We start from the raw sequence: 15680 nt of genomic DNA on the forward strand, positions 1-15680 counted from the left end.
AACTATATGAAGTAATCTTCTTCTGTCCGGCCATAACCATTGATAAACCCCAAACAGAAAGTCACTAGTTCCATCTCCAAACAAAATAGGAATAAACTGAGTTACATCTCCAACAAAACAGAAACCTTTGGAAAAAGATAATCGAGTCGGTGATAGAATAATGGTTGATGTAGCGGATAAATTAGCGTATTTTCAAGCGATCACAGGTCTTGAAGATCCCGATTTATGCACTGAGATTCTTCAAGCCCATGGCTGGGACCTTGAACTCGCGATCTCGTCTTTCACCTCCAATAACAACAACGACGACAACAACACGAACGAGAACAACCAAAACGCCGTCCTTTCTACCACCACCGACACTGGAACATCCGCCGTAGAATCTTCCAATCTAACAACTCGCGATGCAGTTACCGCCGCCGCTCCTGGTTTAGCCTGGAAACTAATTACACTTCCTATTACCGTGATATCCGGCAGTCTAGGGTTAATATCAGGTGCTATTGGCTTAGGTTTATGGGCAACAGGTGGTATTTTGTCGTATTCATTAGGTATGATCGGTTTAGGATCAAGTGCAAGCAGGATTACTGAATCTTCTTCTTCTTTAGTTTCGGTGTCGGCTGCGGCGAGAGAAGCGATGGATTTCGTTTCGGTGTTTGAGAGAGAATATGGTTCTTCTACAAAGCCTAATTTTGTAACAGAAGGGTTTATGGATGCGCTACAAAGGTCGAGAAATGCGTATAAGTTGTTGTTTGTCTATTTACATTCCCCAGATCATCCTGATACGCCATTGTTTTGTGAGAGGACTTTGTGTTCGCAGATTCTAAGTGACTTTGTTAATGAGAATTTTGTGGCTTGGGGTGGGAGTATTAGAGCTAGTGAAGGTTTTAAAATGAGTAATAGTTTGAAAGCTTCTCGATATCCTTTTGTTGCTGTTGTCATGCCTGCTACTAATCAAAGGATTGCGTTGCTTCAACAGGTACCTTTTGGATTGTGCCCCTGTTTTATGCTTTACTAGAGAAATGTTTGATCATACGGTCAATGGATCTTCTTTCTTTTTAATCTTACTTGATATGTTATGATTTAGACATATTTAAAAAATGTTGATTAGATTTTTTGAATGCTTGATCTGAATACATGTATTAATAACTAGGCTAACATGAAAATTACATTAGGCTTAAGCTAGTTCAGAGTTTAATGGGGGATTGAGTGGATTGCCTTATATTTGCATTAGAGTATCCATTTGGAGCTCTGTCAAGTTGGGTTAAATTGGTTAAGTCCTGTGTGTAAATTCTATCTCTATCTGATTTTATACTAGCAAATGGTTGGATGATTATGGCGGCAGAGTTCTTGTTTTGAAGTTAGTTATTGAATGAAATTTGGTACATGAATATGATAAGAAAGTCCTGGACATGGAGGATTTTCTCGTTGTCAGCCAGTTTTATGGATTTTGTTTTTATATGTGCTAAGTCTTCTTATGGCTAAGTGGAAGAATATAAAAGATTTCTCTCTTTTGAGTAGCGAATTAGATTTTCAACAGCAAGGTGGATTAGGGTTGAATAAGTATTTTATGGTTTAGATTTTCTCATGGTAGCCACTGGTAGTAACTTTGCAACCTTTTCTGAGATAGAGAGAGATCTGGCAGATAAGACATTGTTACTTTCTGTGCATACCTGGATTCACTTTATCATTTTATCTTCCGTATCCACTTGCCTCGATGGTTGCTCATGTGTACTTTATTGCATCCTATATTGTTGTCTGCTGTCTCATTGGGGTATCTCACGAATATATTTCATAAGAAATTTCTTTATGTATGTTATTCACCTTTACTAATTAGGTGTGTTCTGGATTTATTGCAAGCATAGAATAGAAGCATTGCAGCTGTGGCCTATACCTTGTAAAATGCTGCATTAGTTGTATTATGTGATTGCCAATGCAGTGACAGAAAAACTAGATGCGACTGGAATAATAAGGTCACTGGATTCTCTTTATCTGGTCCCTAGTTTTTAATGAACCCAAGCTGTTCATTAGAAATTTTATTTCAAAGAGTTCGATTTTAGTAGATGATGTGTCTTTCTTGCTTTGCAGGTTGAGGGTCCAAAATCTCCTGAAGAAATGCTCACAGTACTGCAGAAAGTGCTTGAAGAAAGTGCACCTGTCCTTGTTGCAGCAAGGCTTGAAGCAGAAGAAAGGAGGAACAACATGCGTTTGAGGGAGGAACAGGATGCTGCTTACAGAGCAGCACTTGAAGCAGATCAAGTATGTTCTCTTTGACTTCAATGCTGTTCTTTTTCACTGTATTTGTTTCATTACTGTAGGCCATATATGATGCTCCTTTTAATTTTCTTCAAGCTGGCTAAAGCTTTATGAAATATATAGCTGATGGTGTTCACATTGACTTCCTTTTCTTCTTTGTCATATTAGGCCAGGGAAAGACAAAGGAAAGAGGAGCAGGAACGTCTAGAGAGGGAAGCTGCTGAAGCAGAGAGGAAGCGCAAAGAGGAAGAAGAAGCTCAGGAAAGAGCAGCACGTGAAGCTGCAGAAAAGGCAGCTGCTCTGGCTAGGATGCGGGAGGAGAAAGCCTTATCACTTGGCGCTGAACCTGAAAAAGGATCTGATATCACACAGGTAAATGCCTTACTAGTTGGTCATTTGTTTGCACTTACTAAGGCAGCAATCTGTTTGATTTATCAGTAGAAAGATTTATATATTTTAGCATAGGCCTTGAGCTTTCATAATTCAGTGCCTAATTCTTATTTATCTATGATCGAGATGATAATCTTTTGAAAGTAAACTATTTTGTTTTTGGAACTTGAATAAATAATTAGGTTTTGGTTCGGTTCCCAACTGGAGAACGCAAAGAGAGAAGGTTCCATTGTACTGCCACTATCCAGACTCTATATGACTATGTTGATTCTTTGGGTTTATTAGAGGCTGATACGTACAGCCTCGTCTCAAATTTTCCGCGGACAGTGTATGGAACAGAGAAACTGTGTCTGTCGCTGAAAGAAGCAGGGTTGCATCCTCAGGCCAGCCTTTTTGTGGAGCTGAACTAGGGAAGCCTAATGCCAAGTTAATGTGATGAAGGGAAGTGCAGTATGCAAGTGGGGTACTCTGTTAATGTGTTTCTCTTTCCTATTTCAGATTTGAGTAGTGACGATAGTCGGACAAGATAGGTCTTATATGGATGTTTGGTTTTCCATCAATGCAAAAAAATAAATAAAAGAATTCAATTAAGCGAAAAGAAGCCAAGAGTGGAAAATGGAGTTGAAATAATGATAGTAATTTTGCACATATATATTAATTTGAGAAATGCTATTTTTAGCTCAGCCATATTATTGAATTCACTGATTCGAGATTCAATTGGTTTGCAAGTGAAATAACTCGTTAAACGATTTCCATTTCGATACCGTCCCAATCTTTTTAACAGATTAAATTATAAAATGCAGTATGTTTGGGTGAGGATTAGATCAGCATGAGAGCAGTATGTTTGGACGCCACTTGCAACGTAATGTTGATAAGAACATTGTACACATGGAATGATAAGTGATGTAGGAATAAATTTCTGAGTCGATGCTATAGCCCCACTAAAAGGACCTTATCGATGGAATTTCCCTCCATTGTTGAAGAGGCGGAGGAACAAAAAAGCACAAGGAATTTGGCGTCGCCCGGACTCGAACCGGAGACCTTCAGTGTGTTAGACTGACGTGATAACCAACTACACCACGACACCTTTTTGATAGTGTTATCCACTTTACTTTTTATATAATTTATGGTATTAATTATCATCATCATCCAAAACTGTATCCATTGTCTAAGTTGTTGAAAGAGTGACTGGATAAAAACAAAACAATTATTTATGGTGAGACGGAAAATAACTTGAAAATGATCAACTATACTGTAGATTAGTTTACCCTTTTAAAAAAAGGGAAAAGGCTAAAAAATGCCCTTAACTTATAACCCTTGGTGCAGATTGGCCCTTCAAGTTTTTTGACAGTTGCATACAATATCTCGTCAAACGAGTTTTTAAGCCCCTCTTTAGAATGGAGCTGAAAATCATTAAAACTCCTGTTAAATGGAAATGAAGTGGCAAATGGTAGGACTTATAATCCAACGGAAATCTATCACCATATCCCCTTCTCTTTCATCACTTTCATTTTCATGGAAATTAAGGAACCCTAAATTAACCAATTGATTCCAATTAATGTCGACATCGCCATCATCAACAACCACATGAAGCAATGATAGTAAGGTTCTGTGAATATCGAAGGTTTTGGGAATGCCGAAAGTTACAATCGTCGAAGGTTTTGTGAAGGTTGAAATTCTGGATGTTAAAAATTGTGTGAATGTCGAGAAGTGGTGTAAAAGTTGAAAGTGTGGAGATAGAAAAAAAAAAGATGAAATGGAAGAAATGAAAGGGATTGAAGATTTACAGAGTTGATTTGCAAACTGAAATGGAAAAGATGTGAACTGAGCTGAGGAATTTGAAATCTAGCAAAAAAACATAAATTGAAAATTTGCAGAGCTGTCTTGTTAATTGCATTATTAGCTTGGATTGTTTATAGGGATTTGGTGGCACAATGTTCCTTTTTTTTTGTGTAATTTTGTTAATGGTTTGATAAAATGAAATTATGACACTTGATTGGTAAAAGTGCTGCAAATATCTTTCATTTCTTTCATTTCTTTCATTTCTTCCCTTTCATCTTTTTCTCTTTCTTTTTCTCTATCTTCACACTGGCTATATACTGAAATAAATTGTTGTAAATGAAAAGGATTTGCTAAACGACATTGATAATCATAACCAATGACCAAAAAGCAATGACATTGGCATATTGCAGTCAATATTGAGCTAAAGTATCAACACCACTTGCTCACAAGCAAATAACAGCAAAGTAGCAATAATATACAAAAGTTATTGGCATCCCCTATTACTGCAGCTAAATGTTGTTCTAAGGCATAAAACACCAAAGTAGCAACAAAATTTAAAAAAATGCAAGCTCTAAGGCACAAAACACCAAAGTATCAACAAAATTTAAAAAAATGCAAGTTGTGCTCCAGTCAACTATTGGTAAACTATTGGTCTGTTGTAGTAGCATCACTAACTATCTTCCCGTTCTTCTTTTGTCTGCCTATTAGTTGCTCTTTTTGAGCTTGCAACTGTGAAGAGATAATTGCAACTCCTCCTCTCCATTGTAGTCCTGGAGGTTCAAATGGCAGGTTAGTGGCAAATGTAACTTTTGAGCCATCTCCAGTGAATTTAATTGTTCTTGTAATGGATGATGCATCCCTTTTCTCTTTACTTCTTCTAAAGTCTCTTTCACATGGTATAGGGAACCTAGTTTGAGGATCAGTTTCCATTTTCTCTGCTTGTAGACCTTCACTAATTACTCTTTTAGTAGTTTGTCTAGGCTGTGAGTGTCAAAATATCAGATTAAACATGCCACAAACTACTATTTATAAGAAAAAAATAAGTATGAAAAGTTCACTGACATTATAAGTTGTTCTTCCTGTATTCAAATCCACATGACATCCAAAACCAGTTATCCTCCTTGAATTTGTTACACACTATCCTCTTAAGCTTCTTGCAATTTCAGTTGGTGATGTGCTTGGGTGGTTGTTGAAGCATTAGTACGATGTACTTGTTGGAAGTAGTTCGGTGTGCTTGTTGAAGCGATTGTTTTTAGTGGTGTGCTTGCTAGACCACTTACTGGACCACTTGCTGGTGTGCTAGCTGGACCACTTGATGTTGTGCTTGCTAGAGCACTTGTTGTTGTTCCCTATGAAGTTGAAGGCAAACAATTGCAGTCATTAGAATTTCAAAAATTAGATAATATAAATACTCAATGTGATGCAAAACTATGTATTTTACCTTCTTGTTCTTATTTAGATACTTAGTTCTATTATGTCCTTCTTCTGTACACATCCCACAACTCTGCTTCTTGCCCTTCTTAGTAAGCTTTCCACTTTTACTACTTGTATTAGGCTCATTTGATCCTCGAATTCTCTTCTTTCTAGGTCTGCCAGGCATCTTAGTCAATGGAGGAGGTTCTATTCCCTGGTATTCCTCACATCTCATAAACCTTTTACTAGGGACTGACAATAATGCCAACTCATATGAGACTAGATAAGTTGACTTATGATAAAAATGACTGATATATGAAAAAGGATCAAGTTTGATATAGAGCACAAATGGCATGTTGGCATGGGATTCCTGTAAGATCCCATGCCCTACAGGCACACAACTTTCTATCTTAAAAGACTGTGTGCTTATTGTTACCTTTCCCAATCTCATAACCATCCTGACCATTGAACATTACTCTGCAGCCTGAAACATTTTCTTTATTATCTTGGAACAAAGCCATACAAGTTGGACTCCACTCATTAATCCACCTGTCAACCATTTTTCTTTTTTCTTTAATTTAATTCATTGGTTGTAGCCTTATTTCCTCTAACATACTAACTATATGCTTATGTTTTGCCTTTAGTATCCAGGAGTTAAAACATTCAGAGATGTTATTATCCACCATGTATGACTTGGATATGCTAGAGAAACAGGCCTTGCACCAACTATGGGGTGGATATTTCATAAGGGTTTCTGCTGCCTTCTTTGACACTTCACCAAGAAGCTCTAAATTATCTTTGAACTCCTCCTCAAATGTGCTCCAAGCACAAATCCAAAACTTTTCTTCAACCCCCCCCCCCCCCCCCCCCCCCCCCCCTCCACTGTTTAGAACAGTTGGAGTAAATGTGCCTCGCACACCATTTGTGCTCAGTAAGGGGTAACACATTCTCCACGGCATCAATGAGACCCTAAAGCATAAAAAAGTAACCAATACTGTAAAAGGCTGTATAGTTAAAAAAAATGGGAAAGGCTCAAAGTTGCCCCTAACATATAACCTCTGGTGCAGATTGGTCCTCCAAGTTCAATTCTAGCCAGTTGCACACAGAGGTTATACATTAAGGGCAACTTTCAGCCTTTTCTCAAATAAAAATACATGCAAAGAAAATAAAAAATGCTGACCTTTTGCATGTCAGAGATTACAGTATAGGCTACTCCATCTCCAAGTTCACGTTCTTGCTTTAACCAATGCAAAAACCATCTCCAATTATTCTTATTCTCTTTGTCTATCACTGCCCATGCGATAAGCACCATCTGATCATCACCATCTTTACCTACTGCAGTAAGAATCTGGCCCTTAGTAACCCTTTTTAAGAAACATCCATCCAGACCTATGACAGGTCTGCATCCAGCCTTCCAGTTCCTCTTAAAAGCATCAAAACACAAGAACATCCTCCTAAACGCCCTTCTTCCTTCTTTCAATGCTTCCTTACATAACTCAATCTCTGCTTTTGTACCAGGATTGCTTCTTTTAAGTACAGCTACATATGCTTCTAAATAACCAAATTCCACTTTGAAACTCCCATCCATTTCTTGGATTATCATCCTCTTAGCCATTTTATACTTAGTCAGACTAACATTAATTTTTAACAAGCTCTCTGCATCATCTTTCATTTGTTTTATCTTAATTGAAGGGTTTTTGTAAATCCTACCCTTGAAATAATTGGCTAAAAACCTAGCAATAGCACTAGGGAGTGAGAAATCCCTAAAGCACCCATGCTCAGGTATTAGTGTCTTTACTGCTAATCCAGAGTTTTTGCCATCTTTTGAAATGAAAAGCACAAAAGGGCAACTTTACTTATTTATACATTTAACCCTAAGTCTAAATGGTTCATTTGGATTGATTTTTAGCTTAACACCTAGAGCTACTCCATAGTTTGCTATTGCTTGTCTAGCCTCGTTAGCATTAGCAAAGGTCAAGCATGAAATGGCTTTACCCATCACCTTCATCATATCTGACCCTCTCTCTAGGTGCAGACTGTTCAGGATCAGTTTTCTCATCACTAGATTCTTGACTTCCATCATTTTTATTTATATTTGCACTATCATCTTCACCATCCTCTTCCTCATTGCTAATATAGCCTGTAGGTCCGGAACTATTAGCAGGTTCTTCGGTAACAATAGACTCAGGTTGACTAGCATCAACTCTATTATTTGGATTAAAATAGCTACTCTGTGTAGGCATTTCATTGTTAATGTCTGCATCAGATGCATCCATATCAACATTTCATTCAACTCCCAGAATATTTGGTTCAAAATGTTGGGAGTTATCAGCATAGAAATCTATTTCTCCTACCCAATTGTATTTGCTAATGTAATTCAAAACTCTCATAATTCCCTCATCATCTTCAACTAAATACAATCCATCTTCCATGTCTTTTCCAGGTTCAAGTATAAAAATGCATTCTACATTTGTATACCCAAGCAAATTCCTATATCTATCCTTAATATGTTCATAACAGAGGAAGTCAGAACCAAAATCATAAAGTATATCAATATCACCATATAGATAATCAATTTTTGGATGTAATTGCCATCTACCACCATAGTTAAATCTCAGATTCACAACACCAAACATTCTGCATAAAATAAAATAAAAAAAACTTTAAAATCATTTTCCAGGATTGGCTCAAGGAATAAACAATGCTAAAGCAAACGTGAGGACCACTGTTTCGAAAGAGACAACTTTTTGCATGCATTGCCATTTAATTAATTTATTTACTTTTATATGCCGAGGAGTAACTGTCTCCTGATATCACGGGCCTATTGCACCGTCTTCCAACTTTCATTTAATTTAATTATATCCCACCACAATACACTCCAATTTCAATTTTAAATAACTATCCGTCTAATTAAATTTTAAAGTGAATTAATATTCCTATTTTTGTGACTTATTATTATTATTATTATTATTATTATTATTATTATTATTATTTCACATGATTTCGAATAATTAGTTATAGTTTTGTCGGGGTATGTATTTTTATATATATTAGATATTTATCCGTGCATTATACGACCGTTATTATTGTTTTAATTATAAAATCAAACTTGCAGATGTAATTTAATAGATTTTTAATATTTAATATTAACTTATAAATACTTAAAAAGATAATAGCAAACTAACTATTTCTAAATACATGTCAAAATAAAAACTATACGTATCAAAAAGAGAGGAAATGAAATATTTCAATGATTTTTCATCGAATGACTATTCATCTATTTATTTAAATGTAAATAGCAGCAAGAAAGAAAGTTCTATGGAAAAACGGCAGTTCAATTCGATCTTATCCAATGTGGAATTAGGATACAGGTGTAGGCTAAGTCAATCGATAGATAGTTTCAGTCCTCTTGAAAATACCAGTGTAAGCGAAGACCCGATTTTAAATGATACAGATAAAAACACCCGTAGTTGGAGTAATAGTGACAGCTCTAGTTACAGTAATGTTGATCGTTTAGTCGGCGCCAGAGACATTCGGAATTTCGAGAGAGAGAGAGATGAAACGTTACGTGTGAAATACTAAACTATTATTATTTTTACATTTTCGTGAAGTTTAGACTTAGTGGTCACATGCAAATTAAGCCTTTCAATTTCTGCAAAGATCAATACGTTGAGTTTAATTTATATATAATACAGCATGTAAATGTTTTCACATGGCATTCCTTACAAATTTGTTGAACCTTATCTTCAATATCTTGTGATCCAATTCTTGCGACTTTGAAAATTATCCACTTCTTTTTTCAAATTTTGCATGTATATTAAATTCTACAAATCTTTAAACTTTTAAATCGCTACATAATTAATACCCATTCAATTGATTAGTTAATTAGTATTTTGAAATTGTTTGAATCACTCTAGCTACTATAATTACCTCAGCATTTTAATTTTTTGATATCTATATGCATTTACATATATATAATACAAAAGAAATATTTACTCATAGGATGTAATTGAATTAGTTTATAATATAATTCATTTAAATATAAATCTAATTTTCAAAGTACACCTCTATTATAATATTCAATCATTAGATATAGTTTAATTTGATTTAATTGAAAAAGTCCAAAAAATATTACCTGACTATATTTTTATTTAAAATTTTTATTATAAAGAAATATTTACTGCTTCAATTTCTATATTTTTATTAATCATATAATACTATTATTAAAGTTGAAAGTTATAATAAACACTGGTTATTATTTTAAATGTGATATAAGTATTTATTTTATTTTTAAATTAGCTCAATTTAATTAAAATATTAAATATGTAGTTAAATAAATCAAAATTAGAGTTGAATATTATTAAATTTAAAATTTAAATATTCAATTCATATTATAATAATTTGTATCACTAAAAGAGTTTACTCTCATTTTAAATTTAGTAATTATATTATCTTTTATTAAAATAATAATAAAAGATTAATTATTAATATTTAAGTGCATAAAACATGTAAGAAAACTAATATATACTAGTTGACATACAATAAATTTTAGTATATATTTATAATTTTAACATATAAGCTTAGAATGATGTATAGATTTATCATATAATTAAATTATCAAATAATAAGTTATTTATTAAAAAAAAAATTTAATTTTATAAAATATTTTAATTATATTTTTATCGTTTATCTATATATGTTGAAATACAAAATTTATCTAACATGTACTTATTTTACATAATAAAAGAATTTTTGCTATTTATTCTGAACTCATAAATGTATTGAAATATTTTAAATTTTAAAATTTTAAATTATTATATTGATAATATTTTAATATAATTAATATATTAAATTATTTTTAATTAGATGATAATTTTAATTTTAAAAATAGTATATAATTAATATTTTAGTTGATAAATTACTTTTTAGTTAAATAATAATCTTTAATGCTAAAAGAAATAATTTTAAAATAAACGTGAAATTTCGGATACTCTTCCTAGCTTAATTGTAAGTTTGTTTGATAATTCTAAAAAAGCGTAGCAATTATATTTAAGTGCTAATTAAATATGTAATTTAGAATTAGATAAATATTTTAACGTATTTTTGTATTTACTACATTAGTTTTAAAAATATAATTTCTTAATAAAATACTTAAAAATAATTTAAATTATTACTATTTTTAAATACAAAAAATAATCACAAATATTAAACTTTTGTTTACTTTTCTATTGATATTTATATAATTATTTATAACTAAGATATGAAAAATCTATAGATGAAGCTTCTATCATTTATGTATGATTTGATTTTTTGTACACTGCCTTTTCTAATTTTTAATGGGTTTCGAAGAAAAAAATTCTTTATCGGTCCATACATTTCTAAAATTTAAAATAAAATCAAATATCTAATTAGAAATCATATAAAATTCCAACATCTACTCCGGAAGAAAGATTCTATACCCAATAGATAATCTCTGGATGCGCAAAATTTTCCAAGAAGTAATTACTAATTAAATAAAAACGTTATTAATTAATTTGTTAAACTCTAATGATTAGAATATAATTTTTAGTTAAAAAAGAGAGAATTATCTATATGAAGTCGTTAAATGCACGCGCTAATAAAAACGCGTGGGATATTCGGGTTCCAGAACAGACCTGATATTAGCTGAGTTGTTTTTCCAATTTCCTCTTCGAATTAGACTCTTTTAAATTGGATCCGAATTCTGCAGTTTCTTTTTAATATATTTTTCCCTTTATTTTCGTCTTAACAAAAATCCTCTTGTTTTAGGGTTTTCTCTGCAATCCCTAAATTCTTGATCGAAATTGAAAGGGAAAAAAGGGGAAAGATGTGGGTAGCGAGATGGATGATAATAGGGTTAGTATAATTAGGAAGGTGTTGAAATCAATTTACAAGAAGAATTTGGCAATGGAATTGGAATTAGAGATGAGTTATTTTATATTTGGATGCCGATTCCGATTCCAGTCGGCATTCGATTCTTATTCCATAGCTTGTGAAGCCTTCTCTGAACATTTTAATCAACAACAAAAACAACTTCGATTTTCTTCTGTTAAAACCATACTGCTTTAATATTTGCTAGTTTTTTTTTTTTTTTTTTTAAATAGTTCTTTCGGTGGCGCGTCTTTTGTTTGGCTCTGCTATTACTTTATTTTTTTGGTAGAAAATGGATTTCTGTTCGCGCGACGATGATGATTCTGAGTTTGAAGAGAAAGACCCTACTGGAAGATACGTTAGGGTATGGATTTTATCCCTTTTATATTTGGTAGCTAATAAAATTTTACAATTTATTAGAAAGTTTCCATTTTTTTTTAAATCTTATGTTTCAATTTTTGTTTGTTTAGGCTCAGCTGAGAAGAGATACTGAATCCCCTTAAATTGCGTAGTAGCCAAATGAATTAGGAAATAAGAATTAGTTATGATGCTATTTCTTGGTATCAAGAATACAGTAGGGAATAGAGACTACTATCTCAATGCTTTGTTGAGTTTGCTTGTGTTTTCTATTATTAGATTTAGTGATACCATCTTTTTTTTTTTAATTACTTTTCCAGTATGATGAAGTCTTGGGAAAAGGTGCATTCAAGACTGTGTATGGTTCTGCAACCCTCTCCGTCCTTTATTATTGTCATTTTTTATCAATTTGTTGACTTGGATTGTTGCGTGTGTTTGTTTCCTTTTATATTATGATTAGATATAAGGCATTTGATGAAATTAATGGAATTGAAGTGGCATGGAATCAAGTGAGTGTTGAAGATGTGTTGCAGTCTCCAGACCAGCTGGAGAGATTATATTCAGAGGTTCATCTGCTCAAGTCATTGAAACATGAAAATATCATGAAATTCTACAATTCTTGGGTGGATGATAATAACAAGACTATTAACATGATAACAGAATTGTTCACTTCTGGGAGTCTGAGGAAGTGAGTTTCTTTCCCTATAGCATATTTTCCATTCCCATCTTTTTTATTTGTCTTCTGTGGTGTCTTATGTAATTCCATTTCTGCATTTGGGATTTAGATACCGTAAGAAGCATAAGAATGTTGATATCAAGGCCATCAAAAACTGGGCTAGACAAATTCTTCGAGGTTTACACTATTTGCACAGTCACAATCCTCCTATCATCCATCGTGATTTGAAATGCGACAATGTTTTTGTTAATGGAAACAATGGAGAAGTTAAGATCGGAGATCTTGGACTAGCAACTGTCATGCAGCAGCCTACAGCCCGAAGTGTTATTGGTAATGGCTTCATCTTCTCTACAATTAGAATAATTAAGATTCTGGTCAAACCACCTTACGTTGACACTTGCTTTTTGTTACTGATTTTACAGGTACTCCTGAGTTCATGGCTCCAGAGCTCTATGAAGAGGAATATAACGAACTTGTTGACATCTATTCTTTTGGAATGTGCATATTGGAGATGGTTACTTGTGAATACCCATATAGTGAATGCAAGAACCCAGCACAAATATATAAGAAGGTTACCTCGGTGAGTTTGAGTTTTTATGGGCATCTTCAGTGAGTGATTTAATTCACTTTCAATTGGTTTCTTATCATTTTTATCATCTTCTTTTATTGCAGGGCATAAAGCCTGCTTCTCTTTGTAAAGTGAATGACCCCCTAGTTAAGCGATTCATAGAGAAGTGTATAGTTCCAGCATCTATGAGATTGCCTGCATTAGAGCTCTTGAAAGATCCTTTCTTAGCGACTGAAAATCCAAAGGAACTTGTTTTTGCTTCTTTGCATTTACCAGATCTTATGCTCAAGCAAGTCAGCCGTGGGCAATCAGAATCCTATCCCATGGATATTGACTCTAACCACAAGAAGCTTTCTGTAGGTTCTTGTACCAAAAGCATGGATGAGTCTTTGCATTTTTCTACTTCAGAATTTCAGAGGCTGACAGTGAAAAATGAGTTCAGGTTAAGAGGAGAGAAAAACGATGATAATACAATTTCATTAACTCTGCGGATTGTTGATCGATGTGGTGAGCTTTTTTTTAACCTTTAGAAAGTCATACAAATTTTGATTTTCCTTTTTCTGACAATGGTTTTCTTGTAACAGGTGGAGTAAAGAATATCCATTTTACATTTTACCTCGATTCTGATACTACTCTTTCGATAGCTGAAGAGATGGTTGAACAGCTTGATTTGTCAAATGAAGATGTGGCTATTATTGCTGAGCTGATTGATGCCTTAATACTGAAGCTTGTTCCTCACTTGAGTCAATCTGGAAGTACTTCAAGTATGCCAAATGGCTTCTCTGAACTGCATAATGATGCAACTTTCAAGGTGGCTAGTAAGCATGATTTCTTGCCTTTGGCTGATCTGAAGGGTCAAGAGACTCAAGATTCACTTCTTTCAGAACTATCTACTGAACTTCCTTTGACAGTCGCCTCTGATGCCAGTACTAACAAGCCCTTGGGATCTTCTGACTACACTATTGACTTTAATACATATGAGTTCGGTTCTGATTTTATGATGCATGGTGATGGTACATTTAAATATGGCAAATACACCAAACATTCAGAGAAGCACCTGCCCTCAGCTAAAGGAGAGGTGCAGGATGATCTAAAGCTAGAGCTTGATGCAATTGATATGCAGTATAATCAGTGTTTCCGAGAACTCTCGATGATGAGGGAGGAAGCTATAGAAAATGCCAAAAAGAAGTGGATAACAAGGAAGAAAGTACCTGCCATTTGATTTGCAAAATATTCTGAGGACTTCTTATCCTTGGGTTTACTGTTGATAAGCTTGTCAGTAGCCCTTTCCTGTCGGCACCCTTTCTTAAGTTTTTTTTTTCTGATGCTTATTGACCGTTTGATTTTAACTATGGTCATTTATTTTCTTGTAAATAGAGAAAATTGAGGCACTGAAGAGTGCATCTTGATTCATTAATTCATGGTTGTTTTCTTATCTGGTGATTCTTCCAATTAAAGAAGTTACATGATTTGTCCTCGTTTAAATGTGACATTCTGTGAAGCGTTTTCAATAAACTGACGAGTTTCAGTAACATTTCTAATTATAAATCAATGTATGAACTTATGGTTGTGCCGTGACGCTTTGAGTAACTTTTGGCTTTCCTACAGGTTTGCTGGGCTTCCTCTGATCATGCTGGAAAGTGGAAACTACAACTTCTCCCATGACATGGGACCTTGAGTTTTTGTTTTCGGGCCACTCTTTACTTCAATCAAAATTTCCACATAGTTGTCGAATCTTTCTAGAGTACTGTGATTAGGCTTTAGTTGCAGGTACATCTTTCTACTTCTTAAAAGATGATGATTATGGCTCGAGTTGGATCTGTTATTGCGTTAGATAGAAATGAGGCAAGCAAATAAATGTCAACTGTGTAGCCCCCAAACAGATGTTTTAAGTGCCAATGTGCCCCTTGAACTTGTAAGCCATGTTCTCCTCATTAACTTTTTTGGCTAGTTTGCCCCAGATGCTTGACAATTTGGGCAATTACTCCTTAATCTAAAGTACGATCTTGTTAAATAATAAATAAACTCAAAAAAAATTAATGATTTTACAACAATTAAAAAAATATATAAAATTAGTTACTCTTTTATCTCTCTATCGCTTTCTTCTTCCTTAAGATTTTTGAAAATTTAAAATTTAAATGATACTCTCATTAACTTTTCACCACCTGATTTCTCTTTTGGGAATAACATACTGCCTTCTTCACTAATCTCACAACCGATATCACTCGATCAACTAAAAATGTATAATGCAACATCAAGAAGAACTTTTAATTCAGAAGAAATTAGCAGTTTGATTTTCACAGCATTAGGTAAAAATTGGATATTGTAATGGTCCCATAGCATGGAAAGACTTCA

At 33.8% G+C, this 15680-nt stretch overlaps 2 protein-coding genes and 1 non-coding gene across 5 annotated transcripts; 2 read left to right on the forward strand and 1 right to left on the reverse strand.

Moving 5' to 3' along the window:
* Positions 1 to 15: 15 nt before the first annotated feature.
* On the forward strand, positions 16 to 3238 carry LOC8288822 (plant UBX domain-containing protein 10). The gene is made up of 4 exons (XM_002518843.4): positions 16 to 973; positions 2083 to 2253; positions 2419 to 2622; positions 2823 to 3238. The coding sequence occupies exons 1-4, from the start codon at positions 161 to 163 to the stop codon at positions 3048 to 3050; spliced, it is 1416 nt and encodes a 471-aa protein (XP_002518889.1). The 5' UTR covers positions 16 to 160; the 3' UTR covers positions 3051 to 3238.
* A 415-nt stretch (positions 3239 to 3653) lies between these two features.
* Positions 3654 to 3727, reverse strand: TRNAV-AAC. The gene has a single exon. It is a non-coding gene; the product is annotated as a tRNA-Val (tRNA).
* Positions 3728 to 11527: 7800 nt separating this feature from the next.
* LOC8278534 (probable serine/threonine-protein kinase WNK10) lies at positions 11528 to 15244 on the forward strand. 3 transcript variants are annotated; one of them, XM_002518844.4, is made up of 7 exons: positions 11528 to 12088; positions 12402 to 12439; positions 12542 to 12769; positions 12867 to 13087; positions 13180 to 13337; positions 13430 to 13832; positions 13910 to 14760. In XM_002518844.4, the coding sequence occupies exons 1-7, from the start codon at positions 12017 to 12019 to the stop codon at positions 14545 to 14547; spliced, it is 1758 nt and encodes a 585-aa protein (XP_002518890.1). In that variant the 5' UTR covers positions 11528 to 12016; the 3' UTR covers positions 14548 to 14760. The 3 variants fall into 3 exon arrangements, 2 of the variants coding, with proteins under 2 accessions (XP_002518890.1, XP_048229770.1); XM_048373813.1 differs by lacking the exon at positions 12402 to 12439; XR_007215771.1 differs by lacking the exons at positions 11528 to 12088; positions 12402 to 12439 and adding an exon at positions 14934 to 15244 and having other exon boundaries at positions 12519 to 12769; positions 13910 to 14600.
* Positions 15245 to 15680: the final 436 nt, after the last annotated feature.

This window comes from Ricinus communis, chromosome 5 (genome assembly GCF_019578655.1).
Source record: "Ricinus communis isolate WT05 ecotype wild-type chromosome 5, ASM1957865v1, whole genome shotgun sequence".
Taxonomy (NCBI): Eukaryota; Viridiplantae; Streptophyta; class Magnoliopsida; order Malpighiales; family Euphorbiaceae; genus Ricinus; species Ricinus communis.